The sequence below is a fragment of the Choloepus didactylus genome, chromosome 7 (genome assembly GCF_015220235.1).
Source record: "Choloepus didactylus isolate mChoDid1 chromosome 7, mChoDid1.pri, whole genome shotgun sequence".
Classification (NCBI taxonomy): domain Eukaryota; kingdom Metazoa; phylum Chordata; class Mammalia; order Pilosa; family Megalonychidae; genus Choloepus; species Choloepus didactylus.
The window spans coordinates 83,257,475-83,281,613 of NC_051313.1; the positions used below are offsets into that span (position 1 = coordinate 83,257,475).

Genomic DNA, 24,139 nt, shown 5'->3' on the forward strand with positions numbered 1-24,139 from the left:
AAAATTTCCAGCCAAGAATACTTTATCCAGCAAAGCTCTCCTTCAAATTTGAGGGAGAGCTTAAATTTTTCACAGACAAACAAATGCTGAGAGAATTTGCTAACAAGACACCTGCCCTACTGGAGATACTAAAGGGAGCCCTACAGACAGAGAAACAAAGAAAGGACAGAGAGACTTGGAGAAAGGTTCAGTACTAAAGAGATTCGGTATGGGTACAATAAAGGATATTAATAGACAGGGGAAAAATATGACAAACATAAACCAAAGGATAAGATGGCTGATTCAAGAAATGCATTCACGGTTATAACGTTGAATGTAAATGGATTAAACTCCCCCATTAAAAGATATACATTCGCAGAATGGATCAAAAAAAATGAACCATCAATATGTTGCATACAAGAGACTCATCTTAGACACAGGGACACACAGAAACTGAAAGTGAAAGGATGGAAAAAAATATTTCATGCAAGCTACAGCCAAAAGAAGGCAGATATAGCAATATTACTCTCCGATAAAATAGACTTTAAATGCAGGGAGGTTTTGAGAGACAAAGAAGGCCACTACATACTAATAAAAGGGGCAATTCAGCAAGAAGAAATAACAATCGTAAATGTCTATGCACCCAATCAAGGTGCCACAAAATACATGAGAGAAACACTGGCAAAACTAAAGGAAGCAATTGATGTTTCCACAATAATTGTGGGAGACTTCAACACATCACTCTCTCCTATAGATAGATCAACCAGACAGAAGACCAATAAGGAAATTGAAAACCTAAACAATCTGATAAATGAATTAGATTTAACAGACATATACAGGACATTACATCCCAAATCACCAGGATACACATACTTTTCTAGTGCTCATGGAACTTTCTCCAGAATAGATCATATGCTGGGACATAAAACAAGCCTCAATAAATTTAAAAAGATTGAAATTATTCAAAGCACATTCTCTGACCACAATGGAATACAATTAGAAGTCAATAACCATCAGAGACTTAGAAAATTCACAAATACCTGGAGGTTAAACAACACACTCCTAAACAATCAGTGGGTTAAAGAAGAAATAGCAAGAGAAATTGCTAAATATATAGAGACGAATGAAAATGAGAACACAACATACCAAAACCTATGGGATGCAGCAAAAGCAGTGCTAAGGGGGAAATTTATAGCACTAAACGCATATATTAAAAAGGAAGAAAGAGCCAAAATCAAAGAACTAATGGATCAACTGAAGAAGCTAGAAAATGAACAGCAAACCAATCCTAAACCAAGTACAAGAAAAGAAATAACAAGGATTAAAGCAGAAATAAATGACATAGAGAACAAAAAAAACAATAGAGAGGATAAATATCACCAAAAGTTGGTTCATTGAGAAGATCAACACGATTGACAACCCCCTAGCTACACTGACAAAATCAAAAAGAGAGAAGACCCATATAAACAAAATAATGAATGAAAAAGGTGACATAACTGCGGATCTTGAAGAAATTAAAAAAATTATAAGAGGATATTATGAACAACTGTATGACAACAAACTGGATAATGTAGAAGAAATGGACAATTTCCTAGAAACATATGAACAACCTAGACTGACCAGAGAAGAAATAGAAGACCTCAACCAACCCATCACAAGCAAAGAGATCCAATCAGTCATCAAAAATCTTCCCACAAATAAATGCCCAGGGCCAGATGGCTTCACAGGGGAATTCTACCAAACTTTCCAGAAAGAACTGACACCAATCTTACTCAAACTCTTTCAAAACATTGAAGAAAATGGAACACTACCTAACTCATTTTATGAAGCTAACATCAATCTAATACCAAAACCTTGCAAAGATGCTACAAAAAAGGAAAACTACCGGCCAATCTCCCTAATGAATATAGATGCAAAAATCCTCAACAAAATACTTGCAAATCGAATCCAAAGACACATTAAAAAAATCATACACCATGACCAAGTGGGGTTCATTCCAGGCATGCAAGGATGGTTCAACATAAGAAAATCAATCAATGTATTACAACACATTAACAAGTCAAAAGGGAAAAATCAATTGATCATCTCAATAGATGCTGAAAAAGCATTTGACAAAATCCAACATCCCTTTTTGATAAAAACACTTCAAAAGGTAGGAATTGAAGGAAACTTCCTCAACATGATAAAGAGCATATATGAAAAACCCACAGCCAGCATAGTACTCAACGGTGAGAGACTGAAAGCCTTCCCTCTAAGATCAGGAACAAGACAAGGATGCCCGCTGTCACCACTGTTATTCAACATTGTGCTGGAAGTGCTAGCCAGGGCAATCCGGCAAGACAAAGAAATAAAAGGCATCCAAATTGGAAAAGAAGAAGTAAAACTGTCATTGTTTGCAGATGATATGATCTTATATCTAGAAAACCCTGAGAAATCGACGATACAGCTACTAGAGCTAATAAACAAATTTAGCAAAGTAGCGGGATACAAGATTAATGCACATAAGTCAGTAATGTTTCTATATGCTAGAAATGAACAAACTGAAGAGACACTCAAGAAAAAGATACCATTTTCAATAGCAACTAAAAAAATCAAGTACCTAGGAATAAACTTAACCAAAGATGTAAAAGACCTATACAAAGAAAACTACATAACTCTACTAAAAGAAATAGAAGGGGACCTTAAAAGATGGAAAAATATTCCATGTTCATGGATAGGAAGACTAAATGTCATTAAGATGTCAATTCTACCCAAACTCATCTACAGATTCAATGCAATCCCAATTAAAATTCCAACAACCTACTTTGCAGACTTGGAAAAGCTAGTTATCAAATTTATTTGGAAAGGGAAGATGCCTCGAATTGCTAAAGACACTCTAAAAAAGAAAAACGAAGTGGGAGGACTTACACTCCCTGACTTGGAAGCTTATTATAAAGCCACAGTTGCCAAAACAGCATGGTACTGGCACAAAGATAGGCATATAGATCAATGGAATCGAATTGAGAATTCAGAGATAGACCCTCAGATCTATGGCCGACTGATCTTTGATAAGGCCCTCAAAGTCACTGAACTGAGTCATAATGGTCTTTTCAACAAATGGGGCTGGGAGAGTTGGATATCCATATCCAAAAGAATGAAAGAGGACCCCTACCTCACCCCCTACACAAAAATTAATTCAAAATGGACCAAAGATCTCAATATAAAAGAAAGTACCATAAAACTCCTAGAAGATAATGTAGGAAAACATCTTCAAGACCTTGTATTAGGCGGCCACTTCTTAGACTTTACACCCAAAGCACAAGCAACAAAAGAGAAAATAGATAAATGGGAACTCCTCAAGCTTACAAGTTTCTGCACCTCAAAGGAATTTCTCAAAAAGGTAAAGAGGCAGCCAACTCAATGGGAAAAAATTTTTGGAAACCATGTATCTGACAAAAGACTGATATCTTGCATATATAAAGAAATCCTACAACTCAATGACAATAGTACAGACAGCCCAATTATAAAATGGGCAAAAGATATGAAAAGACAGTTCTCTGAAGAGGAAATACAAATGGCCAAGAAACACATGAAAAAATGTTCAGCTTCACTAGCTATTAGAGAGATGCAAATTAAGACCACAATGAGACACCATCTAACACCGGTTAGAATGGCTGCCATTAAACAAACAGGAAACTACAAATGCTAGAGGGGATGTGGAGAAATTGGAACTCTTATTCATTGTTGGTGGGACTGTATAATGGTTCAGCCACTCTAGAAGTCAGTCTGGCAGTTCCTTAGAAAACTAGATATAGAGTTACCATTCGATCCAGCGATTGCACTTCTCGGTATATACCCGGAAGATCAGAAAGCAGTGACATGAACAGATATCTGCACGCCAATGTTCATAGCAGCATTATTCACAATTGCCAAGAGATGGAAACAACCCAAATGTCCTTCAACAGATGAGTGGATAAATAAAATGTGGTATATACACACGATGGAATACTACGCGGCAGTAAGAAGGAACGATCTCGTGAAACATATGACAATATGGATGAACCTTGGAGACATAATGCTGAGCGAAATAAGCCAGGCACAAAAAGAGAAATATTATATGCTACCATTAATGTGAACTTTGAAAAATGTAAAACAAATGGTTTATAATGTAGAATGTAGGGGAACTAGCAATAGAGAGCAATTAAGGAAGGGGGAACAATAATCCAAGAAGAACAGATAAGCTATTTAACGTTCTGGGGATGCCCAGGAACGACTATGGTCTGTTAATTTCTGATGGATATAGTAGGAACAAGTTCACAGAAATGTTGCTATATTAGGTAACTTTCTTGGGGTAAAGTAGGAACATGTTGGAAGTTAAGCAGTTATCTTAGGTTAGTTGTCTTTTTCTTACTCCCTTGTTATGGTCTCTTTGAAATGTTCTTTTATTGTATGTTTGTTTTCTTTTTAACTTTTTTTTCATACAGTTGATTTAAAAAAGAAGGGAAAGTTAAAAAAAAAAAAAAAAAGAAAAACAAGGAAAAAAAAAGATGTAGTGCCCCCTTGAGGAGCCTGTGGAGAATGCAGGGGTATTGGCCTACCCCACCTCCATGGTTGCTAACATGACCACAGACATAGGGGACTGGTGGTTTGATGGGTTGAGCCCTCTACCATAGGTTTTACCCTGGGGAAGACAGTTGCTGCAAAGGAGAGGCTAGGCCTCCCTATGTTTGTGCCTAAGAGCCTCCTCCCAAATGCCTCTTTGTTGCTCAGATGTGGCCCTCTCTCTCTGGCTAAGCCAACTTGAAAGGTGAAATCACTGCCCTCCCCCCTACGTGGGATCAGACACCCAGGGGAGTGAATCTCCCTGGCAACGTGGAATATGACTCCCGGGGAGGAATGTAGACCTGGCATCGTGGGACGGAGAACATCTTCTTGACCAAAAGGGGGATGTGAAAGGAAATGAAATAAGCTTCAGTGGCAGAGAGATTCCAAAAGGAGCCGAGAGGTCACTCTGGTGGGCACTCTTACACACACTTTAGACAACCCTTTTTAGGTTCTAAAGAATTGGGGTACCTGGTGGTGGATACCTGAAACTATCAAACTACAACCCAGAACCCATGAATCTCGAAGACAGTTGTATAAAAATGTAGCTTATGAGGGGTGACAATGGGATTGGGAAAGCCATAAGGACCACACTCCACTTTGTCTAGCTTATGGATGGATGAGTAGAAAAATAGGGGAAGGAAACAAACAGACAAAGGTACCCAGTGTTCTTTTTTACTTCAATTGCTCTTTTTCACTCTAATTATTATTCTTGTTATTTTTGTGTGTGTGCTAATGAAGGTGTCAGGGATTGATTTAGGTGATGAATGTACAACTATGTAATGGTACTGTAAACAATCGAAAGTACGATTTGTTTTGTATGACTGCGTGGTATGTGAATATATCTCAATAAAATGAAGATAAAAAAAAATCAAATGTTTTTAATTCACTAGTTAGTATAGTATGGGATGAGGCTATAAACAGTTCTTTTTTAGGGAAACCTGGACAGTTCATTATGAACTGATGTAGAATGCACATCAACATGAAAGGAACCTGAATAAATACATGTCAAATAAACAACATACACACAGAAAACTGGACTGGAAACCAGTAGACACAGGTTTCAATCACAGAGCTGCCACCACTCATTAACAATGAGAAGTGACTTGCGGTCCTTCTAGAATTTAGTTTACTTCTTTATGAAATAAGGAATTTGGATTAAAGTAGTAACAGTCCTTCCAACCCCAAAATTAGTATTATTTAAGTAACTATCAATTAAGTCATTACTATGTATCAAGACCCACCCATATCAATAGATTTAATTACTGGTGGAAATAAGTGGACTTAGAAAAGTATTCTAGAATAAATAATCCCTACCAAGCACTATTCCTTTAAAAACAAAAACACATGAGACATGTGAGAAAGAATTTCATCTCTGCTGCCTAAAAAAAATAAAATCCTTATTCTTCCAATCCAGACTCCATAAATTCTCCAAGTAAACTAGGTGACATCAGACAAATCTTATATTCTCTCTGATCTTAGTTCCCTCAACCATAAAATGGGACCAACAACTACAAGCTGGTAGATTTCTGCAAGGACTAAGGATAACATATGAAGGTAAAAGTTAAAAGCTTTACCTTTTATGTTGGGAAAAAACAAGGGTGCCCTCTATCACTCAGTCACAAACTATGAAGATAAAGAGCAGTAATCAGCCAGAATAAAGCCAAAGAGATACTTGCAAACACGTACCTGAAAAAGGACTAATATCCTCTATTTGTATGTGTGTATACAGATTGCTACAAATAAATGAGAAAAAGGCAGGCAATCCAATAGAAAAATTGGCAAAAGACCTGAACCCAGACTCCAAAAGAGGAAATCCAAAGGGTTATAAACTTGAAAAGGCACTCAGCCTCATGAGCAATCAATGAAATGGACATTAAAAATATAGTGAGGTAACATAACTACTGTCCCTTGTTCCTGGGAGATACCCAGGTGACAGGAGTGTCTTTTATAATTCATGGTGGGCTCTGGAGGAATCCTGAGAGTTTATGCTAAGGAGATGACCCAGGGTGAGGTCAGCCACAGCAGAAAGACCAACCACGTGATTACAGAGTTGGGGCTCTGAGCCATGCCTCTGGGGAGGGCTAGGGGTACAGATTTGGGTTCAATCACATGGGCCTTGATTCAATCAATCATGCCTGCATAATGAACTCCCAATAAAAACTTTCAACACCAACATTAAGGCAAACTTCTCTAATGAGTAATACACATTGGTATGCAGGGAGGGTGACACACCTGACTCCATGGAGAGAGGACATGGAAGCTTTATGTTTGCAGTCCTCCCAGACCTCTCCCAATGCATCTCTTCTTTTGGGATCTTATTCATATGCTTTTTTCTATAATAAAGCTATAACTTTAAATATGGCACTTTCCTGAGTTCTGTGAGTCATTCTAGGAAATTATCAAACCTGAGGCTGTGGGAGGAACCCCAAAACTTGTGACTGGTATCTGAAGTAAGGACCCTTAACCTGTGGAGTCTGACCTATTTCCAGGTAGTTAAGAGGCAGAACTGCAACTGATGTCAGAAGTATTAGCAACAACATACCGACCATACTGCAAACATTAACATCTCTGAAACAACATGTGCTGTAGAAGACAACTTTGATGGTGAAAGTGTATTTGGTGTATACTTTGGAAAATAGTTTGGCATTATACAGTAAATATAAACATACTCTATGACCCAACAATTCCCCATCTAAGTATACCTTAAACAAATGCATGCTTAGATGCATATATAAAAAACATTCATAGCAGCACTATTTATATCGGCTAAAACCTGGACATAATCCAAATGTTCATCAACAGTGGAATGGATAAATAAATTGAGGAGCATTTATATAATGGAACACTAGAAAATGAATAAACTATAGCTATATATAACATAACTGAATCTTAAAAACAAAATATGGGTTAGAAAAGTAAAACACAAAAGAACATCAGTGGTATCATTTCATTCGTTATGTTCAAAATATAGAGAAAAATCAAACCATATTGTTCAGAGATACATTCAGAGAAGGTAAAACTGTTAACATCCCCTTTAATAGTTTAAAAGGGGAAATGTTAGGTTGTATATATGGTACTAGAATAAAAATCAAAAATAAAAAAAAAATCCACAGAACTGCACAACACAATGAATCCTAAGTTAAACCATGGTCTACAGTTAATAATACAATTATAAAAATGTACCTTCATTAGTAACATGTACCACATCAATGCAAGGTGTCAATAATGGGGTGGTACATGGGAATCCTGCATTTTATTCATGACTGTTCTGTAAACCCCCAACTTCTCTAATACAAAGAAAAAAAAATTTTTAATGCAAGGAAATGATTATCTCTGGAGGGAAGGGAGGTGATTTTTGATTGGGAAGGGCCATGGGCAGGCAGCTTCTGGGGTGCTGGCCATATTCTATTTCCTTACCTCTGTGGTGGTAAATTGGTGGTTACTCTACACATAAGTTGTGTATACTTTTTCTATGTTTTTCACAAGTGTAAACAAATGCATGCACAGATGAATATACAAAATATTCATAGCAGCACTATTCATAACAGGTAAAACCTGGACATAATTCAAATGTTCATCAATAGTGGAAAGGATAAATAAATTGAGGGACATTTATATAATGGAATACTAAACATCATATATATATACATATATATGAATGTATGTACAATACTTAGCATAGTTCCTGGTATACCGCAGATTGTCAATAATGCCAATTATTATTTATGATGATGATGATATTATTCTAATATGGCTACTACTGCTACTATTTTCACAACTGTTATTACTAATTTCTCCTCTATAGATTATACATGTCCACTTAAAATATCAGCTTAGGAAGAACATAAAGAAAAAAAACCCATATATGGAGTAAAGTTTCTTTGTGCCATCTTCCACTGTGAAACTTTTAAAATGTATTTTCCTTCTTATACATTCTGCACTATCTTGACTACGAAATTTTGATAGGAACTAAAGTTTTTTTCTCTCAGCAAGGCCCCCACCATCAGCAACAGGAATCCTGAAACTGCAAGCTGAGTAAGAACAGGGTGAACTGAGTTTAATAAAACCTATATGTTGAAGGGAAAGAGCAAAAGAAAAGTGTTGGATTCCTCATTGTTTACACATCCTCAATTGCTCTTCTCAGGCTCTGGTACAGAGACACAGTTTTGAGGTTACTGTTGTGGCCCATTTTCATAGCAGGCAACAGAAGGCATGGTCACTACATCAAATCCTAACTGTATTTTAATGGTGAATTAATTTTTTTTTTTAAAGAGAGACAACAAATACAGTATATGATGTTTTAAAAGTGGTTAAGTTTTATATCTTAACTACATGAAGGCATTACATAAACTATTTTGGAATTTCCAATTCTGGGAAACAAAAGATAAAATGTAATAATGATTTTTAAATTACTTCATAATCAAACAAGAAAATTGTGGGAGATTTCACTAATAGCTTCTAACTGAGGCACACTAAAGAGAAAGTTATCAGGAGAATTAAGGCTGTTCAAGTCATAAGGTTATAATCAGCAATTTAGTCACCCTTTAAAAAACTATTAAAATATTTAACTTCTAAATTTAATACAGTTAAAGGTAATTTAATTCAGTATGCTATCACTAAAACAATGACAAATAGCAGTGACATTCAAAGAAACTGTAACTGAAATGTATTTCAGGGAAATATTTCAAAGAATTCCATATGGAATTCTTCAGTCTTCATTGTTTAATATATTACTTAGTAATAATTTCAGTTTATTAAGCTTTCCATATGATCTTGGAATCAAAGCACTAACAGGAACTATGAGTGAAAAACATAAACAGATTACTCTACATGTATATATCCTAATCACCTACTACATGCAAGAAACTGTAAGAAATTCTAAGAAATGTAAAACTTAGCACCCATCTGACTCCCATAATAATCTCAGGAAACAAAGCTTTTACGCATCTATGTTAAAGAAACTTATCTAACAATACAATTAAACAATAGTACGAGGTAGGAAGTAAAAAAATAAGACATATGGCAGTGTCACCAGCATTTTGAGAACGGGAGAAAAGTGTATCCAGTTGGGATGTTTACAGGGCTTCACAGAAAAGGCAGAATGAGTAAGCTTTAGGTAAGAGAAGGGAAACCAGCAAATTGGCAAAGCAATTTACTAAGCAGAGAGATGGAAAGAAGAATGGAAGGAGTGTTTAGGTGACAGTGGACAAGTCTAACTGGTGAGAAGAATGAAGGGAGAATGCTAGGAAGGCAGGTGAAGGGTCAAATGGTGAATGGTTTTGTTTGCTGCACTAAGGAACAGGGCATCTTGGGATACTTAGTATACCTTAAGTGTTGAAGGCTTGTTTGTAACGTTTTGAAGACAGAGACTGCTCCAATAAATGACAGAGAAAGAACCAGTATATAATTCCATTGTACGCTTCAAATGGATGCACATTGTAGTATATAATTTATATATCAGTAAAGTTGATTTTTTAAAATTTCGACAACTTAAATCAAAGATGCTCCTTTTACTAAAAATTCCCTTCCTATATTTGCATAATGAAATGCATTCAAAGCCAAGCCACCAAAAGTATTTAACCAATCCCTTCACAAAAGTCTAAGTGTTCTCCCTAACCCCTCATATCTATCCTACATGTCACTGCCAAATTAATCCTCCATAAACACCCCTCTGGCTTAGGTGCATCACCTGCCTTAGGAACTCTGACACTCTCCCAAAAGAATAAACATCTCTACCTAGAATTTAAGGTCCCCTACAACTTGAGCTTAATCTACCATTATGGTCTTATTTTTCACTACTTTCTATATACACAGACATATACATTTCTTCAAAATGTACTATTCAGTATTTTTCTAAGCATACTTTCTCATTTTCCAGTTTCCATGCCGGTCCTCAGATTGTTCTCTCCAACTGATGTACTTACTCTTGTCTTCCACCTTAATCCTGCCTAAGCTTCAAAACCTAGCTCAAAAGCTAATCTTCATCATGAAGTCTTTTCTGAAGGCCTCTTTCAGGTATGATCTCTTCATTCTCCAAACTTTCACTGAAGTCTGATCATACCGTTCTCATTCTGTCTGTTACCTTATTAACACAACCTATCTCCCTGATATGACAGTACATGGGAGCTAAAAGCAACATTTCTTATCTCATTAGTAAGATACTATCTGCCCTTGAAGAACTCACGTGATCTATACTCACATATTTAAAACTGATTATAAATCATATAGGACATACTTAGCACATGGTATTCACACAACAAATACTTGTTGAAAGAATGATTGTTTGCATATTGTGAATATCTGGAAAGTCATTAAAACAAGTATTGTAGTCTTTATAGATTCAAAAAAAGGGGTGAATTTTACCTTTTCAGTTGTAAGAGATTTCACAGGCTTTTCTGGCTCCTTTTCTCTCTTTTTCTCTTCCTTTTTTTTTTCCTTTTCTTTCTAAAAAATAGTTCAAAGTTCTGATAGTAAGTTTACTTTATTAAAAAAGTTAACATTTTTATTTTAATAACTTACATCACCATTTGTGAAAATGATGGTGACAATATCCAGGTAATACTGAAATATAAAAATAAACAGAAAATTCATACTGTCACTGAGATTACATGTTGTTGATACGATAAATATCTCTTCTTAAAAAAAAGATAGAGGTAAGACAATTTAGAACATCTTGTATAATTTAGCGCTTATTTTTGTGTTTGTTAATTTTAAATAAATGAGACCGCCATTCAATAAATTCTCACTAACTACATCCTTATACAAGTTTAGACTTTCTAATAGCAACCATAACATTGCATTTTGAATAAGAAGGAACAGTAAATTAACTAATGGATAAAATTCTTTACATATAGACAAAGAGCAGATTATAATAGGTAAACATAGGGAAAAAATAATAAAATCACTTTTAATTTTTAAAAATATTACCCAATAGTTACAGTCCATTGTCATAGTTTTGTGTTTTAAATAAGAGCAAATACAGTAATTTCTTGGGGGAAAAAATGTAAAAGATAGTGCTTGGGGACCAGAGTCAGCTCACTAGTGTATTTAATCCTAATCCATGGCAGTAGAGGTAAATTATAATGGTACTATAACTTTCACAGTTTTTACCCTACCTATCTCCAAGAAGGAGACAGAATATTATAATAAAAACTTAACTTTATACTAAGTATATTTTTAAATCTTCTAACACATAGGAGTGTTTTAATGATCTTTTTATTACTGATTTATGTCTTAACTGCACGACCTCAGAGAGCATAGTAATTATGATCTTAATCCTTTGACCTCTGAGACTGGCTCTTAGCTGGTATATGGTCCATGTTTAGAAATGTTCATATGTGCTTGAAAAGGATTTATATTCCACAGTTCTCAGGTACAGTGTTGTTTATACGTCCATATGTCAAGTTCACTAAATGCACTGTTCTAATTTTCTAAAAAAAAAAAAAAAAAAACTTAAAAAGGCCCACAAACACGCAAAAAAAAGGGAAAATGAAATAAAGATTAAATAAAGCATAAATAAACCAGTGCTTTCTTAGAGGGAAGAGATGACCAGAAACCTAAAACTGGATGACTACTGCAGCTGAGCACTGATCTAGACCTTAGTTTCCTGGGACCAAACAATAATATATAAATGGATGAACCTACGAAAGAGAGCATGATAAACACACAGAATTTAATCAAAATACCTAAAGGTTACATTTGCACCTATGCCTTTAAAATGGTATTTGATGCAACCTCTCTCAGAGTAATTTTTTTATATTTATAAATCAGAAAGATGATATGTGCAATTCCCAAGTCATAATGTAAGAGAAATAATAAAAATTCAAAGGGCTTTGCAACCATTTGTATAAAGTCCAAACACAGGTAAAACCATGAAGAAAAGCAAAGAAGTGACGTTAGTAAAAGTCAGGATGTTGGTTACCTCTAAGGAGAAGATAAAGGGTTATTTATGAACAGAAAGAGTCCCATTGGTGAGTGGGTTTGAAGATGCATATACCCCCAGAAAACATGTTCTTAAATCTAATCCATTCCTGTGGATGTAAACCCATTATAAGGGTTCTTTTGATAAGACTATTTCAATTAAGGGGTGACCCATCTCATTGAAGATGGGAGTTAATCCTATCACTGGAGTGCTTTATAAATGGAATGAATAGAGAGAGAGAAAGAAAGCCAGGGAAGCAAGAAGCTGAAACCAATAAAACCCGGAAGAAAAGGGAGAGACCAGCAAACACCACCATGTGCCTTGCCATGTGGCAGAGGACCCAAGGATTGCCAGCAGCCTGTCTTCAGAAAGAAAGCACCACTTTGATGATGACTTGATTTGGACATTCTCACTGCTTCAAACTGTAAGCTAATAAATTCTCATTGTTAAAAGCCAACCCATTTCATGGTATCAGCTTTGAGCAGCCTAGCAAACCTAAACAGGAACTTTCAAGGTGAGGACAATGTTGAATTTCAATGTTGTTTATATGGTGTTCATTTTATATTCATTCAACTAGACACATATTTTATGTACATTTCAGTATTGAAAGGAAAAAACAAAAGACACTAAAAACCTCAAAAAAAAAATAATAAAAGGATGCTGCAAACTACAAAGCACTATCCAATATGAGACATAAGAATTTTAGTATCTGTTGTTGGATACAAAATAGGAAAGAAAAGATCGTGGTCATGGTTCCAAATTCTAAAATGAATTCATAGCAAAGATCTTTATATTGAGGGCATAAAAGAGCAATGTCTTCCACTGGAAGTTTAAGAAGCAGAAAAATCCTAAGGCATTTCTCTTAATCATTTTTATTAACCTTTAATAAGAAGCAATGAGTGTAACAGTAACAAATCAATGAAAGCATTTGTATAAGGGACTAAGCTAATAAATGCTGTAGGTATGTTGCTTCATGGCCATAGAAGGATACCAGGATTAAACTTTTATAATGTTTATAAAAAGACAGTTTATATGTAAACTATAGACTAAGGTTCTCTGAAACCACCCATTTCAATAATGCTTTTTAGGAATAGGATAAAAGTCAACACAAAGTTGAGCCTTCTGAACACTTAAACTGCTAATAACTTAAGAGCAATCTATATGTTTTAGCTATCAGATGAACATGTGTCAAACTGGCATTTTGCTATGAACATTAAGAATTCTAACACAGTCCAGCACAGACAGAAGACCATGTAGAAAAGTACATTTCTCAAAAAAAAAAAAAAAAAGACTTTGAAATCTGCTCAAGTACCTAGACAAGGGCACTGCTGAGTGAGAGCTCTGGACTTAATACTTGATACAAAAAAAGTGTGACCTTTTAAGGATGGCTAGAAACATTATCTATTGGTGAAAACCATTCCCAAATCAAAACCTTCATTTTCAAAATACAGCTACCACTTACTGAGTGTTTATGAGCCAGCCGTGTGATAAGCACCTTATTTTCTAATTTAATCCTTGCAATAACCCTCCGAAATAAAAATCACCATTACTGTCATTTTACAAAAGAAGAAACAGCATCTTAGAAAAGTAATGACCAAAGCAATACAGCTCATCAATGGTAATGCTGAGGTATTACTGACACCAAACTTTCAACCCTCACTACTCACTGCCTCTCCAAAGGAGCTTTGCTATTATTATTGTTGCTTTTCTTCCTTACAACAACAGCCAGTAGTTAATGAACGCTTACAATGTGTCAGGCACTGTTTTGGTTCATATTAACCTTCAAAACAACTTTATGAGGTAGATAATATTATCCCTACTTAATGAGTGAAGAATAAATGAGACGTGCAATGTATCACAAAATGCTTTCCAAGTATTAATAAAATTCAGCAAGGAAAATAGTGTGATTGAACATTCTCACTAATATGTTGGGGATGAGTGCCCCATAACCTCTCAGAGCTATCAGTTACTTCTCAAGGAAGCCATTGTCATAAGAGGGTGGGGGAGGAGCTTGTCTTCCTAATCACTCTGACTGCTGGATACATATCAAATCATCAAAAATACATCAAACACTTAGCTATATTATTAGAGGGAGAGCAAAATTTGATGCCCTTTTAACACTGGAATTTCAGCTGTCAAAATATGGCTGTCATCTTTTCTGATTCAGGCAGTGGTATTATGACACAGGCTTTGGAATAATAATAATAGCATAGGATCTGAAACTCAGATCATACAGTCTGACCCACAGATGACTACCATCTATAGAATTAAAAGCTGCTGTGAGAACCTAAGTTGTTTTAAACTACTTTCTCAGCAAGAACAACATATAGCACTGTTTGGTTTTATAAAAATAGTAGTTCCAGAAATTTGGTGGCTATACATACAAATGATAAAGTGAAACAGCAGACCTCCCATGCAAGAAAGCAAGAAAACTGGTGAAAAGGCTCAATTCCTATAAGATAAAGTACCCACTGCATTCATTCCAATCAAATTACTGTGTTAATTAAAATTTAATTAAGGATCTCCAAAATTTTTTATTAGGCCCTATCTTAAACAGTTGTGAGCATATCTATTCCACCACATGTATATATTTATCTATAAAGCACATATAACACTGTATCGTACACACTACAGAACATATTACAAAAAACAGAAATTTTAACTGATAAGGAAAAAATAAGCATAAACAGATATTTTAAATTAACTTCTTGGGGCACTCCCTGGGCTATAGATACCGTACTTTGGAACCCACTGCTTCCTGAGACTAGGAGGTAGGAACCAAAGAGTACAACAGTTTATCCAAGGATTTCCACCCTCTTACCCAAGAGAGCATTGCTTTCAAGACAAATTTTGTGAAGATGGTAGGCCCTTCAGAATGAAGATCAAATTCCTTCAGTGGGCTCACAAAGAAAGATCCTCTCCTTCCTCTCTCCCTATCCTACTCATGTTCTAGCCATGCCATTCTACTTGCAACTTCCTAAACATTCCACTTTGCCAGCATGTGTTTTGACAAGCTGCTTCCTCTGCTTGGAATGTCTTCTACCCCATGTATCTAATGCTTACTTAAAGTTTAAGATACATCAAAAGTATACCGTGTATTTATAGCAGCACAATGAATATACCTAAATTATAGCACATATTATAATATAAACCTCTGTATAGTTATCTATTTTCCTATATTAGACAGTACGCTCCTTGAGAGCAAGGGTTATATATTATTTGTCTTTGTATTCCCCATGTTTAGCATGCTATTTATCAAGGAATACACACAGAAAAAATGTTAGTTGAAAGAATGCCTCAAACTAATTATTTAAGATCAATGTAACAAAAGAAAAAAAGTCAAGAGTCAAAGAAAATTAAAACCCTCAAATATTTGTAGGGATGACTTAAAAATAATGGTGGTAATATCATTCACCTTGCTCCACCCCTACACCAAACGCATTCAAACAATTATTGATGATTTCTAAACCCATGACTCCACACTGCATAACATTTTCTCTGTAAATGCTACTACAGCTTAAAAAGAGAAAAGATAATTTGACATTAATTTTCTTCAAATGCTTAAAACGACAGAATCATAGAAAGAAAATATATATCATCAAAGACTTCCCTAAAAGATCAAAGAATTCAATAGCAACTGTAAAAAAAGTCCCTGTAAGTATAAGAGAGTAATGGAAACAAAAAAAACACAAACTGCTGCAATATATCTATGGTATCAAAAAATCAATTAAATTAGATTAAAAATCAATTAAATATAGATCAAAGCCCTTTAATCCTACCTGTGATATAGGAAAATATTCTATAAAACATTGTATTTAACATATGTAATACTGGGGGCCATTCAAAATATAAACAAGTGTTACAGCACTCCCAAATTATGGCACATTGTAAAAGAAATTCATTTACCATTGAATATTACATAACATACTGGAATAAAACACTATCATACCTCCAATTTGTTTTTCTCAACAGCAGCTTGCAGAGAAGGAGAGGATACCAAAGGCTGAAGAGGAGCATCAGAGGAGGAAATCTGTAGAAAGCAAACGAAAAAGACAGGAGAAAAAAACAAGAAGAAAGAAATCAGAATTGATAGGCACAGAAAAGAAACAAAAAATCCGTGTATTTCTGAGATACAGAAGCAATTAAAATCATTTCCACAGAGGAAAATAATGCATCAAGACAAAGTATTCCTTTTTAAAAATTTGTACGTGAAAGTTTTAAAAATAAAAGGATTTGTTCTAAAAGTAGTAGTGTATGAATTAAAATGGATCTCACTAGAATATAAAATTCAAAATGTACTCAGATAATACCATACCAAAGGTACTTGAAAAATAATTAAGTTTCTCTCATTCACATTTTTAGCCAATGTTACTACTGAAATACTAATGTTCTAAGCATAAAGACACATTTTCCCAAGAAACAAGACAGCACAAGAGGTTTTTTATTTTCCTTACAATAACTGTTTTAAGAATGAAAAATCAAACAGAGTTGAAATAGTAAAAGAGTTAATTAAAATTTAAATCAACCATTTAAGAAAATAAAAATATGGCTGGGAGAAAAAAAGAGTGAATCAATGTAAAATAACAGCTGAGCAGCAGACAGACTTATTATAAAGTAATTTATATACTACTTCTTTAAGCTCTCAGTACACAGAACCACCATTTCCAGTGCTGTATTTCCTGTATTACCCCCAAAGCAATATGAGGGAGATACATATGCAGCAGAGGCAATTTACACGAAAATGGTTTCATCTAAAAGCTTAGATGAAACACATCTTACCCAATTTCTACATGAGTAGTTGATCACTTTAATGGAAGCATTACCTTCTTGCTCTCTTTACTGCCAAACTATAACTGAAATATTCTTACAAAATGCATAGTAGATCTTTGGAGCCATAAAACTGACATCTCTATATTGTCCTATCATATCAATAGTGCCTATGAGGAATTTTTAAAAATAAAAGTTGCCCTTACAGATAAGGTCATTATGTAAATGTTAAAATAGCATTGTGGCATGACAAATCTTCATTCAATCTGCTTGTTATTGAGTTAGTTGTAATTGTAATTCTGAATCACAACCAAAGACTATAGGCTTTATCTTTTTTTTCCCTCACACACTGTGGTTCTGTTGTAATTCTGCAAACTAGCTATTAATGACCACTAATGGAAATTACACTTAGAAGAAAATACATAATACAAGGAAATCTCGGTCTTAAAAGTAAAAAATGTGCTTTAAAACCTCACTTCAAAGTTGTTTTGTCCTATATTTACTTGCCAGAGATCTCCAATTACTCGTTTGTGTAGAGCACAAGAGACTTTAAAAAGCACATAACAAAATCACTTTTTTAGGATGACAACTTGTATTATAAAGACGTATTTGCACAAACTCATGTTAATAACATAAAAGTAGAATACAGGCATTTAGGATGTCAAGGGTAACCATGCCTTAGAAACCAGCAAGGTAATTAATTGTAAAATGTCTGTTCTCCTTTTGAGAACATGATAAACTGATGTAGGCACTTTTTTTAATGCAATTTTACTGAGATATACTCACACATCACATAATCCATCCAAAATAACAATCAATGGTACACAGTATCATAATACAGTTCTGCATTTATCACAATAAATTTTCAAGCATTTTCATTACTCCAAAATAAAGGAAAAGCTATAAAAAAAACAAAACAGAAATAAAGAAGAACATCCAAAACATCCCATACCCCTTACCCCAAGTTATTTATATATTTTTGGTCATTATTTTATTACTCATCTATCCATATAACAGTTAAAGGGAATGTCAGTCACCAGGTTTTCACATGATAAAAGCTATCTAGTTATGTGATTATCATCAAGAATCAAGTCTACTGGATTACCATTCAACATATTCAGGTATTTCCTTCTAGCTACTGTAATCCACTAGAAACCAAAAAAGGAATATCTATATAATACATATGAATAACCTCCATATCAACCTCTTGTCCCTATTTGAGATCTCTCACCCACTGAAATTTCATTTTGCTTCATTTCTTTAACCGCTTTTGGTCAAGACAGCATTCTCAATCCCATGATGCCAAGGGCCAGGTTCATCTGTGGGAGTCCTGTACCTCATTGCCAGGGAGACTTACACTCCTGGGAGTCATGTTCTACACAGGGGGGAGGGTACTGAGTTTATTTCCAAAGTTGGCTGAGAGAAAGAGGTCTGGCCACTTTTAAAATTCAGAAGCTGGAATATAAAACTCTCTCTGAAAAATATTAGTAATTTCAAAAAACATTTTAATGCAAAAAAAAAAAAAAGCTTTAACATCACATTCTTTCCAGGAAAGAACACAAAGACTTATTCAGTAGGATAGAAATTTCAGAAGTCAATGACAAATCAACTGGTGAATGGATAATCCTAACACTAACATTTATGCAACTGCTTTAATTTTATAAAGACTAACTGTAGCAATTTTCTGATGGGCAGTAATTTGGATTAACACTAATTATATTGCTATATTGTGCAGTATATCCATACCAAGAAATTATCCACCAATAGAACAGGAATGATCAATAGTAAATGAAAAAATTCAGATGAATTTCAGAAACATAATGAAAGAAAGAAGTCAGATACAAAAGTACGTACGGTATGATACCATTTGTATTAGTTAGGGTTCTCTAGGTAAACAGAACCAACAGCAGATATCTGTTAATATGAGATTATATATAAGTGTCTCACATAATGGTGTGGAAGCACAAGTCCAAATTCTGAAGGACAGGATGCATGAGTCCAAATTCCATAGGGCAGGATGCACAATCCAAATTCCACTGGGCATGCAGTAAGCTGGCAACTCTGATGAAGGTCTTCAGTGAACTCTCAGGAGAGGCTGACTGGCTATAGAAGTAGAGGTACTCTCTATTCTCCCTTAAAAGTCTTCAACTGATTGGATTAAACCCAGCATATTGAATTCTCTCATTGTGGAAGACACTCCCTTCATTGATGCAATCAGCCAAAGATGCAATCAACTGACACATGATTTAATAAAACAGGCTTCTGGTTTATTAACCAGCCAGAAATGTCCTTGCAGTAATGGTTACACCAGCACTTGCTTGATCAGACAACTGGGCACCATCACCTGGCCAAGTGGACACATGAATCTAACCATCATGGTCTACCCCTTGTCAGCTTGGCAGCTATACACATCACTTTAAACCATACTTAATCTCTAAATAGAACACAATAAGAGACGTACATTTCACCTACCAATACCCAGCAGTCCTGCGTACAACTGGAAAAACACTGAATCTCTCCAGAGTAGGCTGTAAGTCCTTGGGTACCATTCACTCTTAAACTAGATATCCTATAACTTAAATATATCACAATCCTCATTTCTGTAACTGGTCACAAGGTCTTAGTTCATATTTATCACTACCTTCTTCCACTACCCATTCCATGTTCCCTTTACTCTCAGCAAGCACTTCAGCTGGCCATGGTTCTTTGCCTAGTTGAATGACCCAAACCTTTATTCCTGAAGTTTCTGGGCTACTGTTAGTCCTGATTGGATTAGGTGGTTGTAGTTTTCCATTGACTTTAATCACAGGGCATGGGTGTACTAAGAGATGCCCTAGAGGATCTCCTGAATTCCAGGAAAACTCTTCACCTCCATTGAGGAGCTACAGTCCTATTTCCCCTTGATAGTGAGGATCAGTCACACTAGCCAGTACAGTAATCGGCTTTCTTATCTGTTGATTCAGACAGATGTGGAGCCCAAAGTGCCCAGGTGGCAGTCTTAACTTCCAGTACAATGGAATCATTGTTGTGTCTCCTGGTAGGAAGAATCCTCCTTTTGGAACAAGAACTGTAGACCAGCAGTGCTTAAGGTTGTAGGGACAGGAAGCAAAAATTTTTCTAGTGGATCACTAGGGGTGATAGTGAGTGGTGTCCCTCTCATTTCCACCCCTTGATTCTTGGACCCGTGAATCCTGGCTGTGGGAGAAACAGCACCATACATGGCCTCCTGGAGAACACTGTCCCAGCCCTGCAAGATATTGCCACCTACATGGCACTGAAATTTGGTCTTCAAAAGGCCATTGCACCCTTCTATTAACCCAGCTGCCTCTAGATGATGGGGAACATGGAAAGACCAGAGAATTCCATGAGCGTGTGCTCATACCCACAATTCATTTGCTGTGAAGTGGGTTCCTTGATCAGAATACAGTGCTGTATGGAATACCATGACGGTGGATAAGGCGTTCTGTTAAGTCCAGGGATGGTAGCTTTGGGGGAAGCACTGCATGAAGGGAAGGCAAACCCATATCCGGAGTTATGTGTATATTCCAATTAGAACAAACTGTTGCCGTTCCATGATGGAAGTGGTCCAATGTAATCAACCTACCACTAGTAGTAGACTGATCACCTCAGGGAATGGTGCCATATCAAGGACTGAGTGTGGGTCTTTGCTGCTGGCAGACTGCGCACTCAGCAGTGGCTGTGGCCAGGTCAGCCTTGATGAGTGGAAGTCCATGTTGCTGACCCTATGCATAGCCTCCATCCCTAAAACCATGACCACTTTGTTCATGAACCCATTGGGCAATGACAGGAATGGCTGGGGAGAGGCCGACTGGTATCCACAATGGGTCATCTTATCCACTTGATTATTAAAATATTCCTCTCCTGAAGTCACCCTCTGGTGACCATTCACATGGGACACAAATATCGTCATGTTTTTTGCCCACTCAGAAAAGTCTATTCACGTTCCTCTTCCCCAGACTTCCCTGCTGCAATTTTCTAATCATGCTCCTTCCATGTCCCTGACCATACAGCCAAATCGTTGGCAACAGCCCATGTATCAGTATACAAACGCACCTCCAACTAGTTCTCCTTCCAAGCAAAATGAACAACCAGGTGCACTGCTCGAAGTTCTGCCCACTGAGAGGATTTCTCCTCTGCACTGTCCTTTAGGGACACCCTAGAAAGGGGATGCAGTGCTGTTGCTGTCCACTTTTGGGTTTATACCTGCATATCATGCAGAACCATCTGTAAACCTGGGCCGAGTTTTCTCTTCCTCAGTCAACTGATTGTTAAGGAATTCCCCAAGAAGCCATAGCTCTGGGCTGTGAATGAGAAGGTAATGCAGCAGGAGTGGGGGCCATGAGCATTTGGGCCACTTCCTCATGTAACTTATTTGTACCTTCAGGACCCACTCAAGCCCTGTCTTGTATATACATTTCCATTTTATGATGGAGTGCTGCTGTACACACCCAACTTTACAGCCTGGCAGGTCAGACAAAACCTAGCTCATGTTAGGCAACTCAGGTCTCACGGTAAATTGGTGGCCCATGATTAATCTTTCTGTCTTGACTAAGGCCCAGTAGCAGGTCAAAAGCTGTTTCTCAAAAGGAGAGTAGTTACCTGCAGAAGATGGTAAGGCTTTACTCCAAAATCTTAAGGGCCTCAATTGTGATTCTCCTATAGCAGCCTGCCAGTCTCCAAACAGCCTATCTATTTGCCACTGACACTTTTAGCACTATTGGATCAGCTGGATCATATGGTCCAAGTGGCCTAGCAGCTTACACAGCAGCCTGGACATGCTGCAGAGTCTCCTCTTGTCCCTGTTCCTCTCAAAACTAGAAGCTTTTCTGGTCAGTCAGTAAATGGGCTGAGTAGCACACCCAAATGAGGAATATTTTCTCTCCAAAATTCAGAGAGGCCAATTAGGCATTATGCCTCTTTTTTGGTCACAGGAGGGGCCAGATGCAACAGCTTATCCTTCACTTTAGAAGAGATATCTTGTCATTTCCCACTCCATTGGACACCTAGAAATTTTACTTAAGTAGAAGTAAAAATTTTTTTGGATTTATCTCCCATCCTCTGGCATGCAAATGCCTTACCAAGAAGTCTAGAGTAATTGCTACTTCTTGTTCACTAGGTCCAATCAACACAATATAATGGACCAGTATGATGTCTAGCGGGAGGGAGAAACAATCAAGGTTCCTTTTGACAATATTATGACATACGGCTGGAGAGTTGATATACCCCTGAGGTAGGACAATGAAGGTATACTGCTAGCCTTACCAGCTGAATGCAAACTGTTTCTGGTTGTCCTTACTAACACTTATTGAGAAAAAAACATTTGCCAGATCAATAGTTACATACCAGGTACCAGGGGACGTGCTGATTTACTCAAGCAGTGATACCACATCTGGAACAGCAGCTCAATAGAGTCACCACCTGGTTAAGTTTATGTTAATTCACAATCATCCTCCAAGACCCACCTTTTTTCTGCACAGGCCCAGTAGGGGATGGGCATGGGGTGGGAATCATCACCCCTGCATCCTTCAAGTCCTTAAGAGTGGTATTAATCTCTGCAATCATTCCAGGAATGCGGTATTGCTTCTGATTTACTATTTTGCTAGGCAGAGGCAGTTCTAATGGCTTCCACTTGGCCTTTCCTACCATAATAGCCCTCATTCCACAAGTCAGAGAACCCATGTGAGGATTCTGCCAGTTGCTAAGTATGTCTATTCCAATGATGCATTATGAAACTGGGAAAATAACCAAAGAATGGGTCTGGGGATCTTCTATACCCACTGTGAAACGGACCTGAGCTAAAACTCCATCAATCACCTGACCTCCATTAACCCCTATTCTGACTGGTGGATTAAAGTGACATTTTGGGTCTCCTGAAATTAATGTCACTTCTGAGTCAGTGTCTAATAATCCCCAAAATATCTGATCATTTCCTTTTCCCCAATGCACAGTTACCCTGGTAAAAGGCCATAGGTCTTCCTGGGGAAGGCTGGGAGGAAGATTAACAGTATAAATTTTTGGTGGTGTGACAAGGTCTTTCCCCAAGGGGGACCTGGCCTTCCCCTCATTCAAGGGGCTCTGGGACTGTAAATTGTCTTAAGTTTGGGAACTGATTAAAGGGCCATGACTCTCTGTTTTTGTAATTCAAGTCAGACTTTTGTTCACTTGAACTAGAATTCTTCTGCTTATACAGATCAATCAAGAGATTAGTAGACTACCCGTCGATTTTACTTCTAGGTACCCCATGATCTACTAGCCAATGCCATAAGTCTCTACAAGTCAGATTATTTTGACTGCTGCTTTGAGCCTGCTGTCCATTATGGTAGCCACACCCGTCTTGCTTTTGGCGGTTAACTGCTGCCACGTGGCTTTTGCCAACTCAAGATCTGATTATCACCACTGTGTTTAAAGATTCCAGCTCAGTAACAGCAGTTCCCATGGTAATATTCAACCTATAGAAAATGGCAACTACAGAGCTCTTCAGGGATGATGGAGCTAGTCTCACAAATTTATGCTTCATAGTCCTAGTAAAAGGTGTGTCCTCTGAACATTCCTGGGGTGTGTGAGCTGGTCTTCCATGATAAATCCACTCAAACATTCCTATCAATCTAAGCCTTCAGATGCCCTCCTCTCCATTATTCCAGAGCAGTTCTGGCATTTCGACCTCAGGTAATGTTGGCCACCTTTTGATCCATGTTTCAAGCCAACCACCTAAACAAAATGTTAATGCCCTTTCTAACCTCTCGTGCTACAACAATGAATGTAGAATCTCAGCTTAGTGGGCCCATATCAGTAAATTCAGCCTGATCCAACTTTAAACTCCTTCCACAATTATCCCACACCCTTAATATCCATTCCCACACAGAGTCT

At 36.7% G+C, this 24,139-nt stretch overlaps 1 protein-coding gene across 5 annotated transcripts in view; it reads right to left on the reverse strand.

Annotated features, from left to right (window-relative positions):
- Positions 1–24,139, reverse strand: part of SMAP1 (small ArfGAP 1) — a 247,140-nt gene that overhangs the window by 84,222 nt on the left and 138,779 nt on the right. For 3 of the 5 annotated variants that reach the window (XM_037844143.1, XM_037844145.1, XM_037844146.1), the window contains exons 5-6: positions 16,434–16,514; positions 10,927–11,007 (exon numbers count right to left, since the gene is read on the reverse strand). In XM_037844143.1, the coding sequence (XP_037700071.1) occupies positions 10,927–11,007; positions 16,434–16,514 (162 nt within the window). The remainder of the gene's footprint in view (positions 1–10,926; positions 11,008–16,433; positions 16,515–24,139) is intronic. The other 2 variants (XM_037844144.1, XM_037844147.1) reach the window with 1 other exon arrangement.